The 23,352-nt window shown below is 50.6% G+C and overlaps 6 protein-coding genes across 6 annotated transcripts; 3 read left to right on the forward strand and 3 right to left on the reverse strand.

The window, feature by feature from the left end:
* Window positions 1-1,989: 1,989 nt before the first annotated feature.
* Window positions 1,990-4,756, forward strand: M437DRAFT_44015 (uncharacterized protein; the record flags this gene model as incomplete). The annotated part of the gene is made up of 5 exons (XM_041020844.1): window positions 1,990-2,026; window positions 2,301-2,421; window positions 2,471-2,511; window positions 2,563-2,995; window positions 3,046-4,756. The coding sequence occupies 5 exons, from the start codon at window positions 1,990-1,992 to the stop codon at window positions 4,754-4,756; spliced, it is 2,343 nt and encodes a 780-aa protein (XP_040881731.1).
* Window positions 4,757-6,105: 1,349 nt separating this feature from the next.
* M437DRAFT_44232 (major facilitator superfamily transporter) lies at window positions 6,106-8,012 on the forward strand (the record flags this gene model as incomplete). The annotated part of the gene is made up of 5 exons (XM_041020876.1): window positions 6,106-6,411; window positions 6,488-6,817; window positions 6,891-6,935; window positions 7,007-7,614; window positions 7,664-8,012. 5 exons carry the CDS (start codon window positions 6,106-6,108, stop codon window positions 8,010-8,012), a joined length of 1,638 nt encoding a protein of 545 aa, XP_040881732.1.
* A 48-nt stretch (window positions 8,013-8,060) lies between these two features.
* M437DRAFT_43635 (uncharacterized protein) lies at window positions 8,061-9,002 on the reverse strand (the record flags this gene model as incomplete). Its single annotated transcript, XM_041020775.1, has 1 exon — window positions 8,061-9,002. One exon carries the CDS (start codon window positions 9,000-9,002, stop codon window positions 8,061-8,063), a length of 942 nt encoding a protein of 313 aa, XP_040881733.1.
* Window positions 9,003-11,514: 2,512 nt separating this feature from the next.
* M437DRAFT_43716 (DNA/RNA polymerase) lies at window positions 11,515-15,393 on the reverse strand (the record flags this gene model as incomplete). The annotated part of the gene is made up of 1 exon (XM_041020794.1): window positions 11,515-15,393. The coding sequence occupies one exon, from the start codon at window positions 15,391-15,393 to the stop codon at window positions 11,515-11,517; it is 3,879 nt and encodes a 1,292-aa protein (XP_040881734.1).
* A 1,080-nt stretch (window positions 15,394-16,473) lies between these two features.
* M437DRAFT_43502 (mitochondrial division protein 1) lies at window positions 16,474-18,515 on the reverse strand (the record flags this gene model as incomplete). The annotated part of the gene is made up of 3 exons (XM_041020753.1): window positions 16,474-16,749; window positions 16,803-17,062; window positions 17,099-18,515. Coding segments are annotated over 3 exons (1,953 nt in total), but the record flags the coding sequence as incomplete, so codon positions are not given.
* A 445-nt stretch (window positions 18,516-18,960) lies between these two features.
* Window positions 18,961-19,828, forward strand: M437DRAFT_73641 (chorismate mutase; the record flags this gene model as incomplete). The annotated part of the gene is made up of 2 exons (XM_041026069.1): window positions 18,961-19,031; window positions 19,090-19,828. The coding sequence occupies 2 exons, from the start codon at window positions 18,961-18,963 to the stop codon at window positions 19,826-19,828; spliced, it is 810 nt and encodes a 269-aa protein (XP_040881736.1).
* Window positions 19,829-23,352: the final 3,524 nt, after the last annotated feature.

Below are 23,352 nucleotides of genomic sequence, written 5' to 3' on the forward strand. Positions count from 1 at the left end.
CGTCAATTTGAGGAGTGGGTGTTTTGGTCGTTGAGAACGCATCATTCGAGTGCATGGAAAGACATTCTGTCGGTTCTTGGGTGTGTTGGCTTCAATTCGCAGCAACAACCCTGCTGCCTAGCGGATTAATCAGCAAAAGTCGCGCCTGTTCAGTTCGTTGCACTTGTTCTTCTTGGTCGTGCCGTACATTATGGGGGAACAATCTCCGTAGAGCGACCAATCAATTTCCTTCGCGCTGACGAGACTCGAGGGATCTCCAAAGACCTCGGGGACAACACAGCAATACATACTAGACTCCGAGAATGGAATCAGCCTATCAAAGACATTCCTCACGTGTGCTGAGTAGTGGTCAAGATGGGAGTCGCTTGATACTTACCATTTGCAATTATTGGTATGTTGTTGCTGGAGTCAAGCAGCTTGAAAGCGCGCAACATTCTATAGATGCAGAGATGACTTGCCATAATATTGACAGTGATTTTTGTATCCAATTGTGAGGGCGGCTCTGCTGTGAAGCTGTCTTCAAGAGCATAAACTAGGTACTGTACACAAGTCCGGATGACATGCCTCCCGCAGTCCGAGTCAGAAACCAGATGGTGTAGGTTCAGCCTTTTCTTCGAACGTCCGTAGTACGTGCATACATAGAACGCTACTGTTTCGGTGTTGGGATGGTACAGGTATCGGCAGATCCATGTCATTGGGAAGCTCAATGTTTCTTGCATCAAATGTTTCAGAAGATGAAGCAGGCCTATATATCTTTTGCTCTTGCAAATTCTTGGAGCACATTTCTTTGTCCACTTCTGTTTACTGGTAATCGAAGTTTGGATCTACCGTATCGGCTAGTCATGTTTCCATAACAGGGCTAGCTACTCTGAGCTACTCTTATCCTTGCCGGGAACACTGATCTGCAGATGGGATATTCGACGTTCGCTACTATCGACTGGAGTCGACGCAAGATAGACCGTGCAGGGGTCGGGAAATTGTTTGGGTGTGTGTGTGGCAGCGGGGGTTGAGAAAAGAGCTGGGCAGTCGAACGCGATAGCAGAGAAGCAGATATTAGTAGTGTAGCCTTCTTAGCGCGGAAAGACTGTTGTTGACAGGATCTTCGATGAAGCACGGCAGTGAAACGATGGCGATGACTAGCTACTTGTATATGCGACAGTAAGGAGAGCGAAACACAATCCTTGCAGTCGATGAGAAACAGAAATCAGGCGTGAGAACCGAGACAAGAATGATGCCACGGCGGCGGCGCGGCGTGGAGATGTCGAGCGAGCCGTGCACGTAGCCGGTCGAGTCGTCGGCTCGCGGCCTAGGCCTGGAGGAGCAAAGCGGACTTTTTTCTTGGTTGCGAACAGATTTACAGTTGTGAGGACAGGCGGCGCTGACGATGGCGATGATGACGCCGCCCGAGCAGGCGCGATCATCAGAAATCAGAATTGAGAGATTCGACTTGCGGACTTGGTCAATAGACTGACTGCATTTGATGAATTGATGTAGACTGCTGCCAAAAGAGATTAAGCACTGTAATTGGTCATCTAGGATTCATCAAGCATTGCTTGTTGTATTATGCATTTAGTGGTTGCGCGGGTTGTCATTGGAACGGGAAGCGAACCAAAGCAAGCCAGACTTTTACACTCCTTCTCTCGCCCAACATCCGGAAGGTCGTCAACGGACGACAAGCTCCCCATCTTCCGTTTTCACCTTCCTCACCTTCCTCGTCTTGCTTTTCAGAAAATCCCCGGTCTTGCACGTCGTCGCCCACTGGCCTATCCTCTCACGCTCGTTTCTTGTCCACCCCTTTCCTCCCATTATATACCGCTTCGACACGCGCCGCGTGCACTTTCACCGTTTGGCCGCGTTTCTCCATCTTGGAAATTGCCTGACGCTTGGATTCGCTTCTTCGGTCGTTCCTCGACAATATCACAACTCTCTTGTCCTCAGCCACCGCCGTCTCGCGTCCATCTTTCTCTCGCGCTTTGAGCGTATCGCATCATGGCGCCCTCAGTCCCTAGATTGCGCATCCTGTCAGGTCAGTCATGCCGTCCATGTTCCTAACCATCCTTGCCCTTCCACGCTGCGCCATTGGAACCGGGTCCACTTTTCTAGCTCAAGCAAATATCCATCACTGCCCATCCCAGCCGCTTTGCTAGTCGCACTTGCCCTGTCCTGGTGTGCTGCAATCATATGCTCCACGAGCATTGCTCTTCTCACACATCTCTTTCCCATCTCTGATACGAGCCGCCAACCCATCATGGCCGTCGAGCAACCGCAACAGAGGCAACAGCTCACTAACGTCCTTGTAGTCGGCGGAAATGCCGTCTCTGCCTTCATGTCATGGAGACTCTCGGCGACCAACGCATGCGATGTCACTCTCGTCTGGAAGAATGGCTTTGAGAACGTGTCGCAGTACGGCCTTTCGTTCAAGTAAGCCAATGCTCCCGCTACCATCCGCAAACACCACTGACTTCTCTAGGTCTGCTACATTCGGAAACGAGAGGTTCAAGCCCAGACAAGGTCAGTCAACGCCGCTCGTAGTCACAATTCCCATTTCTAACATGGTTCAAGTCGTTCGCACTCCCGAAGAAGCAGCAAAAACGTCAAAAGCGCCTTACGATTACGTCCTTTTGTGCGTCAAGGCACTCCCAGACGTATACGACATTGCATCCATCATCGAGTCGGTCGTCGCTCCTCAGCATACATGCATCCTAATCAACACAACACACTCGCTTGGTGTCGAGTCATATCTCGAGCAAAGATTCCCTACAAACGTGGTTCTGTCTCTTGTCGCCGGCGCCGAGCTCTCACAAGTGGGCGCAAGTGAGTTCGAACACAAAGGCTCGGCCGACATCTGGGTCGGGCCCGCCAACAGAAACCCGTCGATTCCTGCTTCCATACAGTCGGACATGGCCGAAGCATTGGCCATGACGTTGAGCTCAGGTCAGGTGGATTGCAAGGTGTCGTCTAACATCAGACAGCAACAGTACGAGCGCATGATCGGGTAAGTCTCTATATCTAGTCTGTCGACCGTTTCTAACACATTTTCCGCAGCCCTATTGCTTTCCATCCCGCCAGTGTCTTGTTCGAAACGCCCAACCATGCCGAGTTACTCGAGAAGACAGGCGCTCGGGCTATGATCGTCGGCATCATTGATGAAATGCTTGTTCTCGCAAAATCCCAAGGCTGTGTTTTCCCCGAAAACTTCACAGAGCAGACCATGGAAACCATGATCCAGCCCACTGGCACACCCAGCACTATGTACCAAGACTTTACTGCCCGCCGACCTCTCGAGATTGAGACTTTCCTCGGCAGCCCTATCAAGCTCGCACAAGACGCTGGTGTTTCAGTGCCTCGCATAGAAACACTATATGCCCTTCTTCACAACGCCAACACACTGAACCAATCTCGCCCACCCCCTACGGCTGCAGTCTCACCACCAATTCCTGCACAAACACCCCGTATGGCCTCAGGTCCGAACATGGGCCCTGGCCCCAACCAGCGTGGCCCGATGAATGGCCCTATGCCTGGTCATCCTGGTAGACCTGGGATGATGAGACCTGGAAGCAGAGCACCTTCAATGACTGGTGGCCCACCTCCCCCAATGCGCAGAGGTCCCTCGATGAACAACGGCTTTGGTCCGCCCATCAGAATGAATGGAAATGGCCCACGTGGACCACCCTCCCAGCAGCCAACCCGTCGACCTTCGCTTGAGGACAATGAACTTGAGGAATTCAGCCATCTGATGCTTTACGACAACTTGCCAGAGGGTGCTCTGCCTGAAGGCGCGATTCCGAACGGCGCCGGCCCCGGAGGTGAAATGGGAATGCGTGAGAGAGAACTGGCCCTCCGCCAGAGAGAATTGGCTTTGAGGGAGCAAGAGTTCAACATGAGACGTCGCATGCCTCCTCCTCCTGCTTCTCATGCCGGAGGCTTCGATGATGATGACGAGGACGGTGAAGATTACTTTGACCCCATGGCTCCAGGAAGAAACGTCCCCATGATTGATCCTGACAATTTCGACATGATGAGTGTTACTTCAAGACGCACTCGCAAAGCACCCCCTCCCTCTGCCGGCCAACTCCGCAACAACCCAGAGATGGGCGGTCCTCCGATGAGAGGAGGTGGTAGAGGCATGTTCGGAAGGCCTAAGGTGCAGAACCGAACCAGTGCTAGACTAATGTCCGAGATTCCTGGTCTGCACGAAAACCTTATGGGCAACCCATTGCTAGGATACTCGTCAGACAGATATGGAGGTGTCGATCGTCATAATCTCGGACAGGAATCGAGAACCAATTCACTTACTGCAGAACGCCTGAACGAGCTTTCAAGAGGCGGCACTCCTGGCCAAGGCCCTTACCCTGGCCCAATGCCTCCTCCAATGGGCCGACGTGCCAGCAACTCCCCTGGACACCCTCTCGGACCCCCAAGAGGACCTCCCGGACAACGCCCCTATCCACCAAATGGACCAAATGGATATCCACCCCACATGAATGGCCGACCATCACCTCCTGGCGTCATGGGCTCGCCAATGCAACGTCCGCCAACCCAACAAGGTCAAGTGCCACAGCATATTGATCAGCAGAACGGGGTGAGCCATCTTTATCCGCCCAAAAGCGGCCCTCAAGAACGCAGTCTGACAGGTTCCGCGAGCGCTAGCGCGGGGAGTGGTGATAGCAACCACTCGGTGCCCCTTGATTCCGACCCTTCAGCCCATAGCAGCTCCAGCAGCTTAGGACCCCGTCCAGCCCACGGCTTCCGATAGATTGCCAAAGTCACGACTACATCTCAATCTTCGCATGGGGGCGAATTTGCAGAACTACTCACATAGCTCATGCAGGTTCTTTCTTCGGGTCCAGCGAACTCAACAACCAAAATCATTCCTTTTCTCTCCTTCTCACCTGACTGCATTACTCGATTCGCAACATCATACGCTCTTTTCGTTGCCTTGCGAAGACAAATCGATTGAATCAGGTCCTTTATTTCCTTGGTTCAGATGACTTGAGTCTACAAAGACAGCGGTTACTCGAGCATCGGCGCATCTCTTATCAGTATCTGAACACTTCGCACGTACATACTTCACACTTCAGCAATAGCATGCTGTACTGGACCTTTACCAAAAGTTCGACAGACTCTGTCATGCCAGAGCGACTCGACAATTGGCATTCACCTCTTTTATGGTATTTTCATGTCGCTTGCATTGCGTCGATGCATTTTCTTTTGTCTTCTAATCTCTTCATTTGTGTTGAACAATCATCCTGGAGAGCGAGAGAGAGAGGGAGGAACAGTCTCTTTTGGTCACTTTCTTGTCCACGAGAGGCAGGTTGGACGGCAGCACCGTGTAATATTTTCATTATTTTCGCATGAGGCGTGACGGAGGAAATAGTATGTTTTTTTGTCTTGTTTCACGTCGAGGTGTGTATGGGATTGAATGGACTTTGAATGTCTTTTGTCTGCAACGGTTGTCTTGTTGCATGAATGAATGTGACATGCGTGTCACCTTGCAGTAACGAATACTGTCAGAACAAACCGGTCTTGACCAGAATACATCTTTATCCTGCCGCGCCTGAACACAAACTTGGTACACTGACTAAGGAAGCCCCACTCATAACATTGTCGTGCCGGCCGGCCCTTTTCTGGAAGTCGGACAGTTACCTTACACTTGCAAGGGCTCCTGAGCTTCACAATTGAGTTGTACACGGTAGACCTCCCTCTAGATACAATGCAGCGCCGATTCGTTCCGTCAAAGTCCGACAATGCAGGACTGACTTGCTCATTTGATCCGAAGGATCTCACGCTATCGCCAATATTTGCAGTTCTGAGAGCATGCCCAGCTGCCAAGTCCATGTCGAGGCATACCATGATCAAAGCGTTTTATCAGATCATCGGTCCGCTTTATCAGATCGGTGCTTTTTTGGCGACGAGATACGACAACAACTTCCGACTTCTCACGTCTTATGGAGCTCAACACGCCTTGCCAAGTGAGTAGATGTAGCAGTGGTCCGATTTAGGCACAGAGGATATGCTTTAAGTATGGCATCCGCACATCCGCGTATCTCTGTTCTTTCCAGGTAGGCCTTGAACGTACAGTTGGTTTCCGGTGTGCCTCAAACCATGTCGACACCACGTGTTGTTGAAGCTCTTGACCAAGAGAAGAGGCAATCGACAGTCATCCAGGATCAGGAAATCTTGAGTCAACCAAATCATACAGGAGATTTACAGGATAAGGAGGCTCAGACTACAATTGTCACAGCACTTGACGCCTCATCTGTCAATTCCACGCAAGATGACCCGGCTGACGCACTGCCTCCTGTGCCTTTGAAAATCAAGTTGCTGAGTATCTTGCTGGTTTCTTGCATCGGTTTCGGATCGCAATGGAGCAGCGGTGTTAGCTCTGCCATGAAATCGACCATGAAGAAGGTATACATCGACACACTTTCACATCACATTGTTCGCCAAAACCCAGGAGATAAGCACTGACAGAAGAGCAAACAAGGAAATGCACATCAACAATACGCAATTTTCTCTCCTCGAAGCCAGCGAGGATTTCATGTCTTCAGCCCTCATTCTCCTCACTGGCATCTTTACCGACCGTCTAGGTGGCACAGGATGCATTGTCTACGGCAACATTATCTATACCATTGGCTCCATCTTCATTGCAGGCGCTGCAGAAATGCGCAGTTACAAGTTCATGATTGTGGGCAGGGTGATAGCGAGTTTTGGAGATATTGCAACGCAGGTTGCGCAGTACAAGGTTTTTAGCAGTTGGTTTCCGCCCAGTGCGGGATTTGCGAGTACGCTAGGGTTTGAGTTGGGGATCAAGAAGGTGCGTTTTGTGGTTTTGCTTTTGGGAGAATGGGAAGGAAGGATGTTGTTTTGCTGACGATGGTGATGCACAGATTGGTGGCTTTGTTGGCAAGTCGACTGCTAATATCATTGCCAAGGTAAGAACCACCAACACCTCTGCTTATCACTTTAGCAGAAACCAGGAGGAAGGACTGACCGACGTAAACAGAACTGTGGCTTCTCAAGCGTCTTCTGGACAATGGTAGGCATGAACCTCTTCACCAACCTCGGCACAATCCTCCTTTTCCTTCTAGTACGCTACTGCTCATCGCGCTACTCTTCCATCGCCGACCCCTCGACCGGCGAAAAGCTCACCGAGAAAAACAAAAATCTCGACTTTAAAAAGGTGCTAGAGATGCCTTGGCCCTTTTGGTCCATCATGGCATTCACACTTTTTCAAACCACAACCGCAAATGTGTTTTCCCAAAACGCGACGGAGCTTGCTGAGCAGAGGTTCAAGACTTCAGCGGTCAAGGCAGGTTGGTATACAGCAGTGTTGCAGTATGCAGGATTCTTCTTCGTGCCGTTGTTGGGAGTGTTTATCGATCTTGTAGGTCAGAGGGTTAGTGTCATGGTGGTTTGCGGCGGTGGATGTTTTTTGTCCATGGCTTTGGTTTGTTGGGCGCCTTCGCTCAAGGGCACTGCTGCTGCGTTTGGGATTTATGCGTTTGCGTTTTCCCTTGGGCCGACTGTTATTATAGATAGTGTGAGGACGTCTATGTGGCATCAGGGGGCTTTTGGAACGGCGTATGGTATCAAGATTACCATCAACAACGCGTGAGTATCTTGACAGTCTTCAAGAGAGAAAGCTGACGGAGGATTACAGTATGTCCTGCATCACACGCATCCTCACCGGCGCAATCCAAGACGCGGACAACAACTCCTACCACCGTGTTGTTCGGGTCTACGCCTTCTTTGGCTGTGCTTCTCTTGCCGTGTCTCTAGTCATCCTCACATTGTCTTTCCTCTCACCGGATCTAGGACGCTTGCAATACAGCCGCAAGAAGAGACTTGTTCAAGGAGCGTTCATCCGAGAAAGACTGCAGAGGTTTGAGACGACCATGAGACAGAGGAACAAACGCATCTCGGTAATTTGTTTCGGGTTCACGATGATGCTCATGCTTGGGGGATGGAGTGCTTACTTCTGGGGCGTTGCTACAGGCAATAACAAGTGAAGGGAAGTGATGAAAACGATTAGAACACCCGACGAATCTCATTGACTCTCAAAAATCTAAACACTGACAATCTCCTACATCTCCTTTGATGCCTAATCCCAAACCATGCCTCACAGTACCAGATACCAAACTCGGACACTTATCCATCTTCCCCTCGCATCCAAAAACCAATGCCCATAATCTCTCTACCGTATACCCAAACAAAGGTGCATTGAGACTATCCTGTTTACTTGGCAACCAAGGCTGTTGCATATACTCCTCTGAATGCGTCACTGCATCAGGATCCATCAAGTTATGCAGCAAATGTGAATATAGTTGATGATTCTGTGCCAGAATACGAGACCGAGAAACGATGAATTGACCGCGGTAGGTAAGAGCATAGTCTTTGCAGCCTGTGATATTGGCTTGCTTGTAGATGGCACCCAAGACCTCGGGGTCTTCTGACCATGTCGAATGGTCCCAAGGTTGACGAACACAAGTGTTGGAATCATAATGTGTGTCTGAGAGAGACAAAAAGCCTGTTTGAGAGACAAAGTAGTTCTTAAGTCGCGGGTAAACCATATCGGGCGAGTGCATTTCGGCTTGAAGGAAGAAAGTATGGTCTGAGAGGTTGTGGTAGCTGGAGAGGATGTGAGTGAGGTAGGCTGCTGCTTCTCGGCCTACATTTGGTCGTTGCGAGACCAAGAGACTGATGCCTGGATGCAGAAATTGCCGCAGGTCCTTTGCGAAATGGTCTGTCTCATCGCCTCCTGTGCTGTAGACCACGAGGCGCGACGCTAGAGAGTTAATGCTTGGGAGTGCGTACAGAGAGTTGATCTGCTGTGCGACTTGAGCGGCCGATTCGTCGAATCTGGACACGACAAAATCCAAGGATCTTGTTGTGTTGGACGAAAACTCTGAACGGTCGTGTCTTGGTACCCAGCGCGACGATACAGGAGGCGGCGCATGAGAAGAGAGTATCAGTGATACAGAGAGGAAGGCACAGATCATTAAGAAGATGACTTGCAACGAGCCACTCCACTCGGTACATCTGCGCATTTCTGGTATGTCGACAGTCTCAAAATCTGGCAGACGTTGTTCGATGTCATCAGGCAGTAACACCCCAACGGGCATGTATTTTACATCATCCATAGCAGACAATCTGCACTGGCGACTAGCCCAAAAGATCATCCACAGAACGATACAGAAACCAACATACTGTTCAATAGATACGCTTGACGAGTCGATCATGAAGCTGCCCAAAGCTATTACAGTCTGGAGTGCTACTGTCTCGATAATGGGTTGCATCTCATCATCTTCAAAGTCTTCCTCGATGCCGTTGAATGTGGCAAATGGCTCCGAATGTTTGAAGTACGACCCATTGTACTGGAAGAGTACAACTGCAGCGAGGGTATTGACAGCTAGGACAGCGAGATGGATCTTGAATAGGGGTGGCGTATATACCAAGTATTCACGCTTGTATACTGCCACCATGGTAACGAGGATAGCCAAGGGGAGAAGTATCGTTCTGTCTCGCACTGGACCGACTGGGATACAAGATTGTGTGCCTTCCAGATCGTTGAAGACACCTGGCTCCTGGCGAAGCAGTTGTGCAGCAAGGCCCAAGAGGATTGCAATGCCTGTCGACTTGAGCCCAACCTCGGACAGCTGATACTCGAAAATGAGTATCATTGCAACGCCTACTATGCATCCAAGGCATGCAGAGATCTTTTGCAAGATGCTCGAGTCTTTGTGGCGCGCCAGGTGGATAACCCGACTCCAGTCTGGCAGCAGCAGCATACTCAGAGCAGGCAGAGATCGGAAACGGTAAATAGCCACATATTCGCAGATCAATGCTCCAATACTGAAAGCGAAGCGAAGGCAAGCCTTCGACCCAGTCCTCGAGAATATGTTTGCTGTGCGAGCTAGTTCGTATAATGTGTAGTCTTTTGCATCGGATGTACGATCGATCTCGCGCGAGAAGAGCCATAGGATGATTTCCCAGAGTAGTGTCGCTGAGAGGTGCAGCAATAGTAGTCGAAGAGGGTGATGGAATCCATGTACAAAGACGACTTTGGTCGTCAAGATGCCTATGGCCGAGGAGATGATTCGTAGTGTTCTGTGGTCGAGATTGCTGTGCTTTTTCATACGGCTCTCGATCGTTGATCGGTGGAGGGTATTCTGAGACAGCATAGTTTCTTCCAGATGTCGTCGCGCTGTAGTGATCGTGGCATTACGAAGAGAGCGTATAAAGGCATTATGGCAGATAAGGGGATTTGATCCTCGAATAGAGCAGCCTTACAAGCAACTCACAATAAAAATGTGTCTTTGCTGTGCCACAGAGACAGGAAGCCATAAAAGGGTGATGATCTTCAGGCACAGTACCTACCTATACATGATCAGTGCGGTTGCTCTACAGTGCGTCTATGTTGGCGGTTGAATTGAGGATCACATATTTTCAGGCTGCCAGATCAAAATATGGATCAGATCTGCGGGAAGAAGTGTTGCAAATTGGCATTGCCATACGTGTAGCCGCGCTCAAAATCATGACCCGCTCGAAAAATGTCAGTAGTTGAGGCAGGACAAAGGTGGCTGCGCAAAGGCGGTGATGGTCCGTCGTCATTTCGCCTGCCAAGTGTGTAGAAGGATTTGATCCACAGAGGAAGGAACAAAGCACGACCCGTATTCAAGGCAACGAAATTCTGGGTGGGCAGAAGTTACAACCGGGAGACTGGCTTTTTTTTTTTTCCCTGAATGCTATCACAGATTAGGTAGCCATATGCTCAGAAGGAAGAGCGGACCATTTCGTACGTAATGATCACCTTGAGCATTCTATGAATATTCATCTTTTGCAATGTCGCTGGACTCGATTGGCAAAAGCTACTCTTGTCGTCGACCAGAAAGACTTATTCGTGAGTAGACGAAGGAGTCCATGCCCCCTCGAAAGCATGTGTCAGTAGTGTCAAACTCCGCAATTAATAAGTGGAAGGAGGAGACGTGGTACAGTGAAAGGATGCTTCGGTCCGAAGTCTCATCTCCGCGTCCTGAGGAGTTCGGACCCACACTCTTTAGCATCGCTTATATAGCACATCTTTCCTAGACGAACGATGAACATGGTCACGAGACTCGAATGTTGAATAACGCCAATGTCGCTTGAGGTTCAACAAGATGTATCGAAGAGGTCCTTGCAATGTCATATGGAGTAAGTCTCACCGCCACAAAACAAGAAGCAACAACGGATAAACAACCAGCAGAAAGAAATTGTCAATGTCAAGAATGTAAAAAAAGAAGTAGCGATATGGGATATAGTGTTACAAGTCTTTATGATTTGAAAAACATTCATGCATTTCCCTTCCCAAGAAAACTCCAAAAAGGAGAGAAAGACACAACACCTCGCTTTTTTGACCGCTTTCAACAACAACACCACCCATATGCAAAGAACTAAACCTCCCCCCATAACACCATAAAATCAACACCCTCTAATATGATATACAAAACTTGAAAAGGAAGATTGGGGATGTACTCAGTGGAAGAAGTACTGACTCTCCTTCAACCTTGTCACGTCAAAGTCACCCTTCTCGGGCACCTCAGGGAACTTGAGCGGCAACCAGACGTAAACCTTCTTGACTGGAGGCTTCTTTGCGGACTTTACAGCTCGCTTCTTCAGCTCTTCGATAGTGGGAACGTGGTCTTCGCTCTCATCCATATCGATAGCAGCGTCTTCGGCTGCTTTAGCGACCTTGTCGTCGCCAGTAACGTCGAGATCATCGTGGTCGGACAAGACGGGCTCAGTCAAGTCATCACTGCCAGACTCGGAAGTGCCCAAGACATCCGAGTTCTCGGGGATCTCACCGAGACGTGCATTTACAAGCTCGGTAGGCACGGTCAGCGCGTCTTCAGCATCGGCTTCAGCGGCAAAGATGCTGCCAGAGGTGACCATCTCTTCACCTTGTGCGACCTCTTCTGGGTTCTCGCTGTTGAGTAAGCGTGTGCGTTCAACTTCTTCCAAAAGTTGAAGGATCAAGGTCGGCTGAAGCTGCTTGGTCTTCTTGGTTGCTTTGGGGCGGCTCTTCTGGAGTGCGAGAATCTTCTTGCCAACTGGCGTGCGAACATCAACAGCAGCAAGGTACATACAGTCCTTGTAACGAGCAATGAATTCCTGGCGCAGGCGGCCGACGACATCTTCAGTGTGCATGGCAACGAAAGCGTCGCGGAGAACAACAGACAAATGGTTAATGTCGCAAGCATGAGTCCAGAAGGAATCGTGAATACTGGCAAAGGCGATGTTGTTCTCATCGCATTTAATAGCGGACAACATCATATGCGTCGCATCCAAAGAATGAATGAAGTTGGGAGGGAAGCCTTGCAGTTGCTTACGCTTGCTGACAGGATCGATTGCAGATGGCTCCTGCAGGGCAATGTTCTGGAGATTGGTCTTGACCTGGCGGCGCTTTGAAGTGCGGTAAGGCTGGACGACAGGGAGACGAAGGGGAGTGGTCCAGATGACAGAGCTTCGGAACAGATGCTTCGTCGCCTCCATGCGCTGTGCCGTGACGGCTTTTGTTTTGCCTTTGCCACCTGCAGACTTCTCTGGGATGACGGATCTGCCTTCTGAGTTGTCTTTTTGCATAGACGCAATCTGCTCAGGTGTGACGCAAGTAGAAATTCGGTCTGCGCAATCTCCCAACCATGTCTGAATTGCTTGCGCACCCCTGAACATCTCACCTAGAGACTTGAAAATCTTCTTAGCGATGTAAGAGGCAAGCGTGAGATGATCTAGGGCATCGTGACGATGAATCTCGGGGAAGATATCTTCAAGCTGTTTCTTGACTTGCTCTCTGGCGCCGAAGTAGGTGACACCGTAAACGTTGGTCATGACTGGCTGCTTGACGACCTTGCGAGTAATTTTGCCTCTGAGAAAAGTTGCTACAGGATGACCTGCGGCATAGTCCTTCTCGACCTCTGCCTTGACTCCTTCAGCGACGGCGGTGTAGACATCGGAAGGCCTGTCTCCAGGTTCCAGGTTGACTTGACGTGCACCAGCTGTATCACCACCAAGAGCTGCATAGTGCTGGAGACCATTGCAAGTACCATCCTGGTGTACTGGAAGATGCGAAACATACTTGGTTGGGTCAGGAAGGTCCATGGCAGCTTTCAGCTCGTAACACGCAGCCAAAGTTTGCCATGCATCCTCAGATTGAAGCCACCATCTCCTGCCACCCAGAGGGTTAGCTACTGAGTCGCGAATGTCGTCCATATGGTCCTCAGAAAATTTCTCTCTCTCTGACAGACTAGCTTTGTCGTAACCAAAGACGTTGGACAGATGAATCTTGAGCCATCTCAATCCGACTTCACCAAGCTCCTTTCCATTGGCAAAGGTCATTAGAGCACGAGCGTTGTCGGCACCCATGTGGTTGAGATAAGGTGGGATAGGGTAAGCTCTACCACGGAAGTCAATGTTGTGAGGGAAGTACACCTTCTCCTTGCTGAAAGCTCTGGCGATTTCAAGCTGGAAATTTTGGAAACATCTTTGTGAATGGTAGCCGCCTTTGATGTTTTCGATATCTTTGACAGTCTGTAACCACTGACGACGCGCTTGGGGATCAGACTTGTCGGCAGGTTCGGGAGGCAGGTCTAGCTTTGGGTTTAGAGGAGCGAAATTGGCGATAGGCTCGCCAGTGTTCCACGCCTCGATTTGCACACGCAGCACGTTCTCATTGACCTTCCAAGGCACCTTGCCAAGAACGTTGAGAGCCTCAAACACCTTGTCAAGATCTCCTCGTTGAATGGCAGCATAGGCGTAGTCGCGAGGCACACTATCTGCTCCAGAGAAACGAATGACAGGTGTGGGATAGTTGAGGTAACCGCCCCTGCTGAAGTTGGTCCAAGGTTTAGGTTCGACGACCATGGGAAGTCTCTTGGCAATCAGACCAGCCACAGGCTCGCGATGGAGTTTCTGAATCAGCTCAGAACTGGGACAAAGCCACCCTTGCTTTCTTCCTGATTCGTAAAGCGTCTTGTGAAGAAAAGCTGGCTGAGTCTGCGTAACCATCTCTTTTGTCCTAGGATGCTGTCTGGTGACAGGAATCTTGGCAGTCTCGATAAGCTTCGAGACAAGCATAGCACCCAACTTGACGCGAACGTCACTAGGCCATACATGCAGTTCCGGATCGAAGTATGGGTGTGCCGCCTTTGGCTGCTTTTTGGGCGTACGACCAAGCTTTGCTTTACGCTCAGCAACAGCACGTTGTCTAGCAGCTTCCGCATTGGCCTCGTCCTGCATGGATTTTCCGAGATTGGCTGTAAGACGTCCAAGCCTCTGGTTGCTGTTGTAGGTGCCTGTACTCCTTTCCTTGCCGCTAGCGAATGCAGACATGACGCTGAGAATAGTGGTCGCAGCTAGTTGTTCTACAGGCACAGCCTCGATGAAAGGTCCGTAGATGAGCTGATCTTTGACAGTATTGTCTCTCGGGGGGTTGTCCATGACCTCACGACAGGCTTCTATTTCCTCGCGCAGCGCAGGCAGCAAGTCTGAGTACCATTGCCACATCAGAGCGCCAAGTGGCTTTGACTCAAGAGTGTTGTGTATACCAAGCTTTTGCAAATGTTCCTCCTCGAGTTTCCAGCGCGCAATAGCAGCTAGACCTGCGCTCTCTTCAAGCAGACGCTCGCGTTCCTCGGGTGTGAGTCTGGTCTTTTCCATATCCTCGAGCGATGTGATTGCTTGGAGCGCGGGTGATGCAGCGTCGAGAGCCTGCTTTAGAGAAGCCAGGCCCATTCCTTTCTGGGTAACTTCTAGTACTGCGGGTATGTCGGTACGATCGGCCATAGGGTAGACATCCAAATCGAGGGAAGGTCGCTCATTTGTTTCGGCAGGCTGCTCGATTTCTGTCGGCCGTGACTTGATCGTGGGTAATATGCTTCCGATTCTCATAAACTCGTCGTCAGTAAAGTCGTCGGCATCGCAAATCTCGTCGATCATATCCGGTCCAGAGGCCTCTGCAAGTTCTACATATCGACGCATGGCGCGTTCTTGCTTGGCTTTTGACAGCGAGTTCATGGCAGCGCGCATCATGACGACTAGCATATGCGACTCGACGGGATAATCATGTTGTACAAGGTCATTCTCGAACCAGTCCCGCATGGACTCGTAATATTCCGCTTTCGTACTCCATCCTCGGGTGTTCTCGATTTGTGCTAGGCTTGCATCGAGGTATGCGTTATGGGCATGTTGAATTTCGAATGAGTCTCTGGGGCAGCGTTGGCGCAACTTTTCGATGACGAGTCGAGCTCTCTCGAAACGCTCCACTCGGAGACATGTGTGTAGACTCTGCACAAGGTCGTTGACATTGCTAGCGAGCCCGTTCGTGAATAACCGTCTAGGCTCATGTGATGTCTGCATATCATGTTGCAGCATAAGAGTGTCCTTGGGATCAAGAGAGTATTCGACTCCGCCAAAAGTCCATCGTGGCGATTCGGAGGCTATCGTGTGTTGGTCGGCGACTGTGGCTAAGCGCCTCGTTTGTGTCTTGTCGGCGTTCAAGGATTGAAGGCGTGTGAGCGTTCGGGGCTGAGGGATTTGTGACGAATGTGACGAGTTCCATCGTGTCTGAACGGGACAGAGAAATGGGAGATATAGCGAGTCGGCGAGATGAGTGAGTTGTAGTGATGTGTTTCGCCGCGTTCTGCGACCTGCTGCTCGGACGAGCATTCTGTGAGCACGAATGACGATGAATAGATTGAGCGAGGCGAGCGGTAAGGACAGGATATGCAAGTGGTCAGAGTAGCAGAAAGCACAAGAACAAGAAGGGCGACGATATGGTGGGCGGCAAAAATATCACAATACTAAAGAAGAAATAATCATCATCGATGGCGAAGAGCAGAAAAACCCCGGACTTCAAGTTTCCATCATGGCCCGCCAAGATTTCTAGGGTCTTGCTTCACGTCCCCCGTGTACAAAAGTATGTAACGCGTATAGTTATAGAAATGCATAACAGTGACAGGAAACAAGATGGTCTCCACTAATAGGCAGAGAATTGTCGGACTCCGTGGACATCCCTCTGCTTTTCAAAACAACTGTGCCTTTCCATAATATAAATCCTGCTTGTTACCGCAAGCGGAGTACGGTGGATGTTACATACTTTAGTATATGGGGAGGCCGCAAGCCGCCTTGGGCAGGCAGGCCTTCACGTGCCTTGCTTGGACTTCATCATGTGGACGATATGCTTGTCTATTTTGTCCTCTTCAGGCAGCCTTGCACGTGCCTTGCTTGAACCTGACCAAGTCCTCCCCGTGTGCTAGAGGCAGTCACAGTATAGCTATCAAAATGCACAGTGCTAATCCGCATATAATGCTATCTATCGAGTCCCCTCTGTGGAAACCACGTTCTTTACTAAGGTATTGTGCATTTCTATAGCGACACTCTGACTGTCTTTAGCACATGGGGGTGTTGTGTATTTGTCCTCTTGTATTGCCGGCGCTATCAACATGACCACACTCCAACAACACCGTCTTTTCTACCTTCAACCAGATATCCGTCCTTGATGCGGACACGCTCGATGGTCGAGAGCGGCCCTTGGTCTTCTTGCTCAGAGGCTCCAGGTCCGCAGTCCCACTGGTTGCCATCTGTCTTATCGTAGATTTTGACCACCGATTCGCCAATGGCTGACACGATGTGTCTTGCGTCAACAGATGAGTCGACAATAGGTGAGTCGTATGCAAATGCGTCAATAATGCCGCCAGTGCGGAGGTCCCAGATCTGTAAATCGTGTTAGAACATGTCATCAACCTGAACAGGGCAACATAACATACCCGAACACTGCGATCAGCACTGCCAGTCACCATGTGAATGCCAGAGAAGGCTAGAGACGTAATAGGCCCCGTGTGGCCAACCAAACTCCTGTGAACGCTGCCACTTCTCAGATCCCAGAGTCTAACCATACCATCTGCCGTACCGCATGCCAATGCTGTCTCGAACACCTGGATGGCGCCGACAAAGTCTGCTTCAGCAGGCGGCAAACGGCCAGAGGCAGGTCGCCACCAGCCTTCTGAGGCACTAGAATCTGCAGCAGCTGGAGATGGAGCGCCGAAGCTGTTATTTGATACACTAGCTTGAGCGGCTGCCCACATGACATCAAGTGTTTGCACGCAGCGGCCGTTCTCCAAATCCCACTGGCGAAGTGTCTTGTCGGCCGAACCAGAAACAAGAGTATTTTTGTGGAAGTGGAGAGCTGTAACTTCGGCCACGTGGGCAGAGAGTTCGGTGATCAGACAATCTTGCATGGAAGATGTAGGCGCAACAGGGAGAGGATCCAATTCTGGATCAGATAACATATCGGCATCGTCTTCTTCGTCCGTGTCCCTGTCCCGACCAAACCTGTTGCTCCGTGAACTCGGCGGAGGTGAATACTCGGCTTGGTTTAGGTCCCAGAAGCGAATGCTAGCATCCATTGAACCAGTAGCTACGAAGTTATCCTGTACCTGGAGGCAGCGAACCGAGGCGTGGTGGCCTTCAAGAAGACCAATGCATCTTCCAGCATTCAGATCCCATACACGTACTGTATCATCGAGAGCAGCAGAAACAAGAGTCCCGAAAGGAGCGTCAAAGTCTAGAGCAGTAATCATGTCATTGTGAGCTTGGAACTCGCGGATGCGAGAACCCTTTTCCATGTGCTCGTGTAGCACAGGCATGGATTTGCGCCTGTTGACGCGGCGCTTTTTTCTCTCCTTCTCCGTCTTAGTAGGTGAAGGGGCAGGCAGTTTTCCATAGACAGATTCAGACATGAAGGTTTCGGTAGACTCGGCTAATTCAGCAGGCGCGTCTGGCGTAGGCTCTAATGGTGGAGACTTGGTAGCCAAAGCAGCAGCATCTTCAAGAGCCTCTTGCATGTCCTGAAGCTTCTCAGTCATCTCTTGAATTTCATGCTCAAGGTCGACCTCTTCCTGCTCATGACCAGCTAGTCGTTGAAGAACGATTTTTCTCATGGTATTAAGGTTGGCAATCTTCGTATCAATCTCTTTGATCTCGGAAATGCACATGTTCTTGCGGATGCCCATCATCTCCAAGCGATGTTCCATGGTGGCCTTTTTCGATTTGACCTTCTTGAGGGCGGCTGCAGGGGTAGTTGGGGTCGAGTCTGGTTCATCGTCGCTGTCATGACCGAGTAGCTTCTGGCCTTTGTCGTTGCTGCGATGTGACTTCTTCTTCTCTTCTGGTTTAGAGGCCTGGAATCCTTGGAATAGAGAGTATGTGCTGGTACGTTCGGGAATGTGGCGGAGAAGATCGTCTGGGAGATGGACCAGGGCGCGGTGCTGAATCTCGGAGGTGGAGAAAGTAGATCGAACAAGTTCTTTGGGAGAGGCTTTAGCAAGCTCAAATACAGAACGCTGTATCAAGGGCCGGCGTAGCTCGCGGTGGATGTCGCCTAGGGCGGTTTGATAGTGGTGAGGATCGCCGGCAAGAGGGCCGATAAAGTGGCTGGCAGTGGCATGAACGGTGCGGCCAAAGGCTTCAAGCTGTCGCGACTGTTTGACTAGGGTCAGTGAGGTCAGAGATATGAATAGTGTGAGCGACGCACGCCTAGCAGACTATCATCATCGTCTTGTTGCGGCAGGTTGGCAGAGGCCCGCCGCCGGTGTGACGAGGATGGCGGAGGCATGGTGTGCGGCGGTGTGCGATCAGGACTATGAAATCATTCTCAGGTATTTGGTGATATGTCAGGCAAATAAACAACTGAAGGTCGCGTGGTGCAGGCGTGGATGCGGAATGAATTTTTGGGCGTGACACGAGGCCGAGGTTGTTGACGATGATGATGGCGTTGCTGCTGCTGCTGCTGCTTCAGCTGGAGCTCCACGATTCAAGAAACACCGGGCAAGCCACTCCGGTGTCGCAACCATACAAAGTCATCTTCTACACTTGTTCATGCGTATTCTCCACAACACAGACACACACGCACAACCACTCACAGACATGGATACCGCCATCGACCTCTCGGACGCCAGCAAGGCGCTTGACCTGGCCAACATCCGCTTCCAATTGATGTAGACCCGCCCACCCGACACTCCCTCCACTATGACAGACTCGCTGATATCCCATCAGCCGGCTCGAGGACACCATCACCTTCCACCTGATTGAGCGCGTCCAGTTCCCCCTCAATCCCTCCATCTACAAGCCTGGCGCCGTCCGCATACCCGGCTGCGAATACAGCTTACTCGACTGGATGCTCCGCGAGCAGGAACGCTTCCAATCCCTTGTGCGCCGCTACCAGTCCCCCGACGAGTACCCCTTCTTCCCGGACGTCTTGCAAGAGCCCATCCTGCAGCCTCTCCACTACCCTCAGATCCTGCACCCCAACGACGTCAACATCAATAACAAGCTCAAACACCACTACACCGAGCACATCCTACCTGCTGCTTGTATCAACTATGGCCGCGAAGAGCGCGGCGAGAACCAGGAGAACTTTGGCTCCGCCGCTACCTGCGACGTGGCCTGTCTGCAAGCTCTGTCTCGCCGCATCCACTTCGGCAAGTTTGTCGCAGAGTCAAAATTCCAGAAAGAGACGGAACGCTTCGTCGACCTGATCAAGCGCGAGGATCGCAAGGGCATTGACGAGGCCATTACAAATGCTGCTGTCGAGAAGAAGGTCCTCGAGCGTCTGCGTCTAAAGGCAAAGACTTACGGCACAGATCCCAGTATCTCTGCCGGTGAGGCAGAAGAAGCCGTCAAGATCAAAGTAGATGCCGTCGTTGCCATGTACAAAGACTTTGTCATTCCCTTGACAAAAGAAGTCGAGGTTGAGTACCTTATGCAGCGTCTCAAGAACACTCAATGGGAGTAATTTCAAAATCTATACGTTCACGATAACACACCTTCATGCCTCTTATGTTCTCATTTCTATGATGATCTCATTTGCTTAAACATTTTGTGCTTCTTACTTCTCGCGAGTTTTCTCCCTACCTTCTATCAACATTTTCATGTGCTCGATGTAACAGTCACAAGAACATTGAGACAGGGTGATAGCTTCGATCAAGAAAGTACATCCTCTGTTGTTCGAAACCAAAGTCTCATTGCAACAAGATGGCATCAAAGAAGACTACAACCAATACCAGACACCGAGATTCACCGAACTTCTCCAAGACATGTCAGTTCCATCAGAAGGAGCATTCCACAGCAGAAGCGGCAGTCCCAAAACAGAATATGCACTTTTAGCAAATAGACAAAAGCAACATTCTACATCCACATGGCTCAGAGCAGCATATACGAATCAGAATCCTTCGAACGGAGTTCTGGATGCTGGGTTAAGGGTAAAAGCGGCCTGTTGTACTGGGATATTCGACAACATGTATAACCCTGCCTCGTGCTTCTGAGCAGCCAAAAGTACCTGTGCATCATCGCATGTGTTTCGCGTACCTTGCATCTCCACCAAGCATTGCACGCAGATCAGGGTTGCAGGATAGTCGCGCGTGAAAGGGACGGAGAGCTCTTAAGACGCCGTTTACAGTGCGTTCGTTATCCGAAAGGGCAAAAGGATGCGATACTTATGTACAGAGAGACATGGAGTCAAGCCCGAGGCCGCCGTTCCTCGATTTCTATGTACATAGCTTACAAGGAAGAGTCGTTCGCACATGTCCAATGCCACCTCCGCTCAAGTTCGGTCACGGAGCGAGGTATGTCGGCTTGTTATCCCAATCGCAGCCCCTGGAAATGACATCTGCTTGAACGAACCCTCTCTGCATCCGAGCCGAAAGGTTACAACCATGTGTAGGATTCTTCAACACTGGCGGTTCAGCTGAAAACAGCATGATAGGCACTCAGCAGATCTCAGGTCAGGCCCACCACTACATATGAAAAAGCTGTTGGAATTATTGGAGACGCGGGAAGGTAGTGTAGTTATGCTGCTATAAGGGGCTTCGTAACCCCACCTATAGCCAAAAAGTAGGGTCTGGAAAATTGAATCTGGGGGAGTTCCTAGAGTACCCGTTTGGCGTAAGCGAGCATGTGTCTGAGGCTGAGGCAGGGCCAAGGAATCCTTGTCTTCGATCGAGATTATGCCAGGGTAGGATCGGTCTTCAGCTTCGTGAGGACTAGAAGGACATTCATGATGCCCTGTTCACATTCATCCATTGCGAGAGGACCTAATCATCGAGACGGTTATGTTGAGTTCTCATGTAACTCGTATTGACATACGAGTGACCCAATCATGGCCAGGCGCAGTCCTGTCCGAGCCAATTCTTGAGACTTGAAGTATGGTAAGGTAAAGGCACGGTCCGAGGTGTCATACATCCTCAGCTTTCTGACAGGTGTCGATGCAGGGGAACAGATGAATCTGACTCGAACAGGTGTTTGACCTTGGTGATTGGCGCGATGTCGTGCTCGAGAACGTAATCAAGCTCCACTGGATTGTATATGATAACACTGAGTCAGTAAGTCTAGACTGTCCGAGCAGTCCTCGAGACTGGACCTAACATCGTCAACTGATTGTCAGGAAGTCGACAAGGATTGTGATGTCTGCCGCTTTGGCGATGTGGGAATGGACGGACTCCTGAGGTCTGCATTGGGTTGAAAGCTTAAACTTCAGTAGTTGGAGCACGGGATAACCGCGGCTGAAACCTCAAGAATTTGGTGATCATGACCCGAGGTCGGATTGAGTAGATCTTCAGGAACCCGAAGGAATCTAGCAGGCGCTGGATCTCAGTATGATCCTGGTGGAACCACAGCTGGTAGCGAGCAGAAGACGAGCAAGAAGTTGGGAGGTACATGGGACGGCATCCTCAGACCGTTGCCATCTGGGGCTTGGCGGAGCTCGCGAAACGACACCCATCAGCATAAACAAAGCCAACGCGGATGCGCATGATATACGTGGGGCTTGAACGAGCGCAATCGTATCTGTAGGGACGTTAAGTGATTGTCATGAACTAGGAAGACGGCATCTGGTGCGGATCAAATGAGAAACATTCAAGATGAGTTGCAAGATTGAAGAGGCAAAGGGCTTGCAAGAAGTGTTTTGAATATGGAAGTTCGTGCAGGAATCAATCAAAGGGTGCATCGAATTGGTGAAATGCATCACCACCCACAAGTGGGCAAACAATTTCGAGTCACCCAGGACGCGCGATCAGGACACGACTGGATTCGAGGTCAGACATGATGTCTCCACTCGGAACGGGGATCTAAGCAGGTTGGAGAGATGGCGAGGACGCGAGCAACAATTAACGTGGATTTCGTGCAGTAGCGTTGGAGGCGGAGGCGGGCGGGAACGATCCGTTTGACGGCCGACCCACAATCATGGTCTGCTTCCCTTCCCAACAACATCGAATCTTGCAGCTGCCACGATTGCTCCCTTTTTTTCCTTGGTCGTCAAGCAACACATCTTAATCGCGCCTTCTTGCCGACACGTGTGTAAGAAGGTACTTGAGAGAACGCCTCATTGACGCCATGATCAAAAAGCATTGATTCAGACTCGATCAATGACAGGATCCGCAGAGTACCACGAGCTCAAGCCCCTGCTATATGCTATACCCAAACTAGCTTGACAGCTAACGTACTCTCGAGGGTCTCCAGATTCGGATCACGCAAGATCCGACGTGACATGCCCCGGGTTTGCATCGGCCACACCAGCACCGGCTTGCCTAGAACTAGGGGTGTCTGGCGATTCGCTTACTCACAAGGACTGCAGCTATGCGTTTTGTGGAAGGCACTTGAAGCAAAGTTACGCCAACCTCCTTGACGCGGATTGTCCAAATCTGGTGCAGCCCCGGAGTGAGCCATCAACGATCGTCTCGGATTCGCCCTAACTTGGTGCTAATAGAGCCTGCAGCACGTACTAAGAGGTAGTAAGTACTTGGACTCGGTCGGGAATACGCGCATAAGACGCACGTAGCCATCGAGCCCTTGACACCCACCCTCCCATCCGTCATTATCGAAATCCCCAGTCAGTGAGCACCTGCATAAGCCTCGACGGAAAGGGCTTCATTTAGCGCGGTATGGTTCGCAGCAAAGGTCTCGCCACAAGGCAAGTCTCTTTTTCTTGATCACTTTACTCCATATTGTAGCCGACTTGCCATACATGGTGGGTCTTTTGTGCAAAGATAACTACAGACCGACGTCCCTCTTCTATCGACTCTACTTTTATCTTTGCAACGGCCCCCTCTTCCCTCCCATCACGTTTATTCACCGTCTGTCCGTGAAACACAACTGCCACGCCTCCACCCCTGTTGCATTCTACCCTTACTGTCCTTCATATTGGCGGTGGGCACCACTCTCTCTCACAGCTGGATCCTCATCCACCCTCTTCAACCATGGGTAGCGACGCGTTTGTGATAGACAACCGGAAGGACTTGGTTGTGATCGTCAATGTCATACTCT

The sequence above is a fragment of the Aureobasidium melanogenum genome, assembly GCF_000721775.1.
Source record: "Aureobasidium melanogenum CBS 110374 unplaced genomic scaffold scaffold_5, whole genome shotgun sequence".
NCBI lineage: Eukaryota > Fungi > Ascomycota > Dothideomycetes > Dothideales > Saccotheciaceae > Aureobasidium > Aureobasidium melanogenum.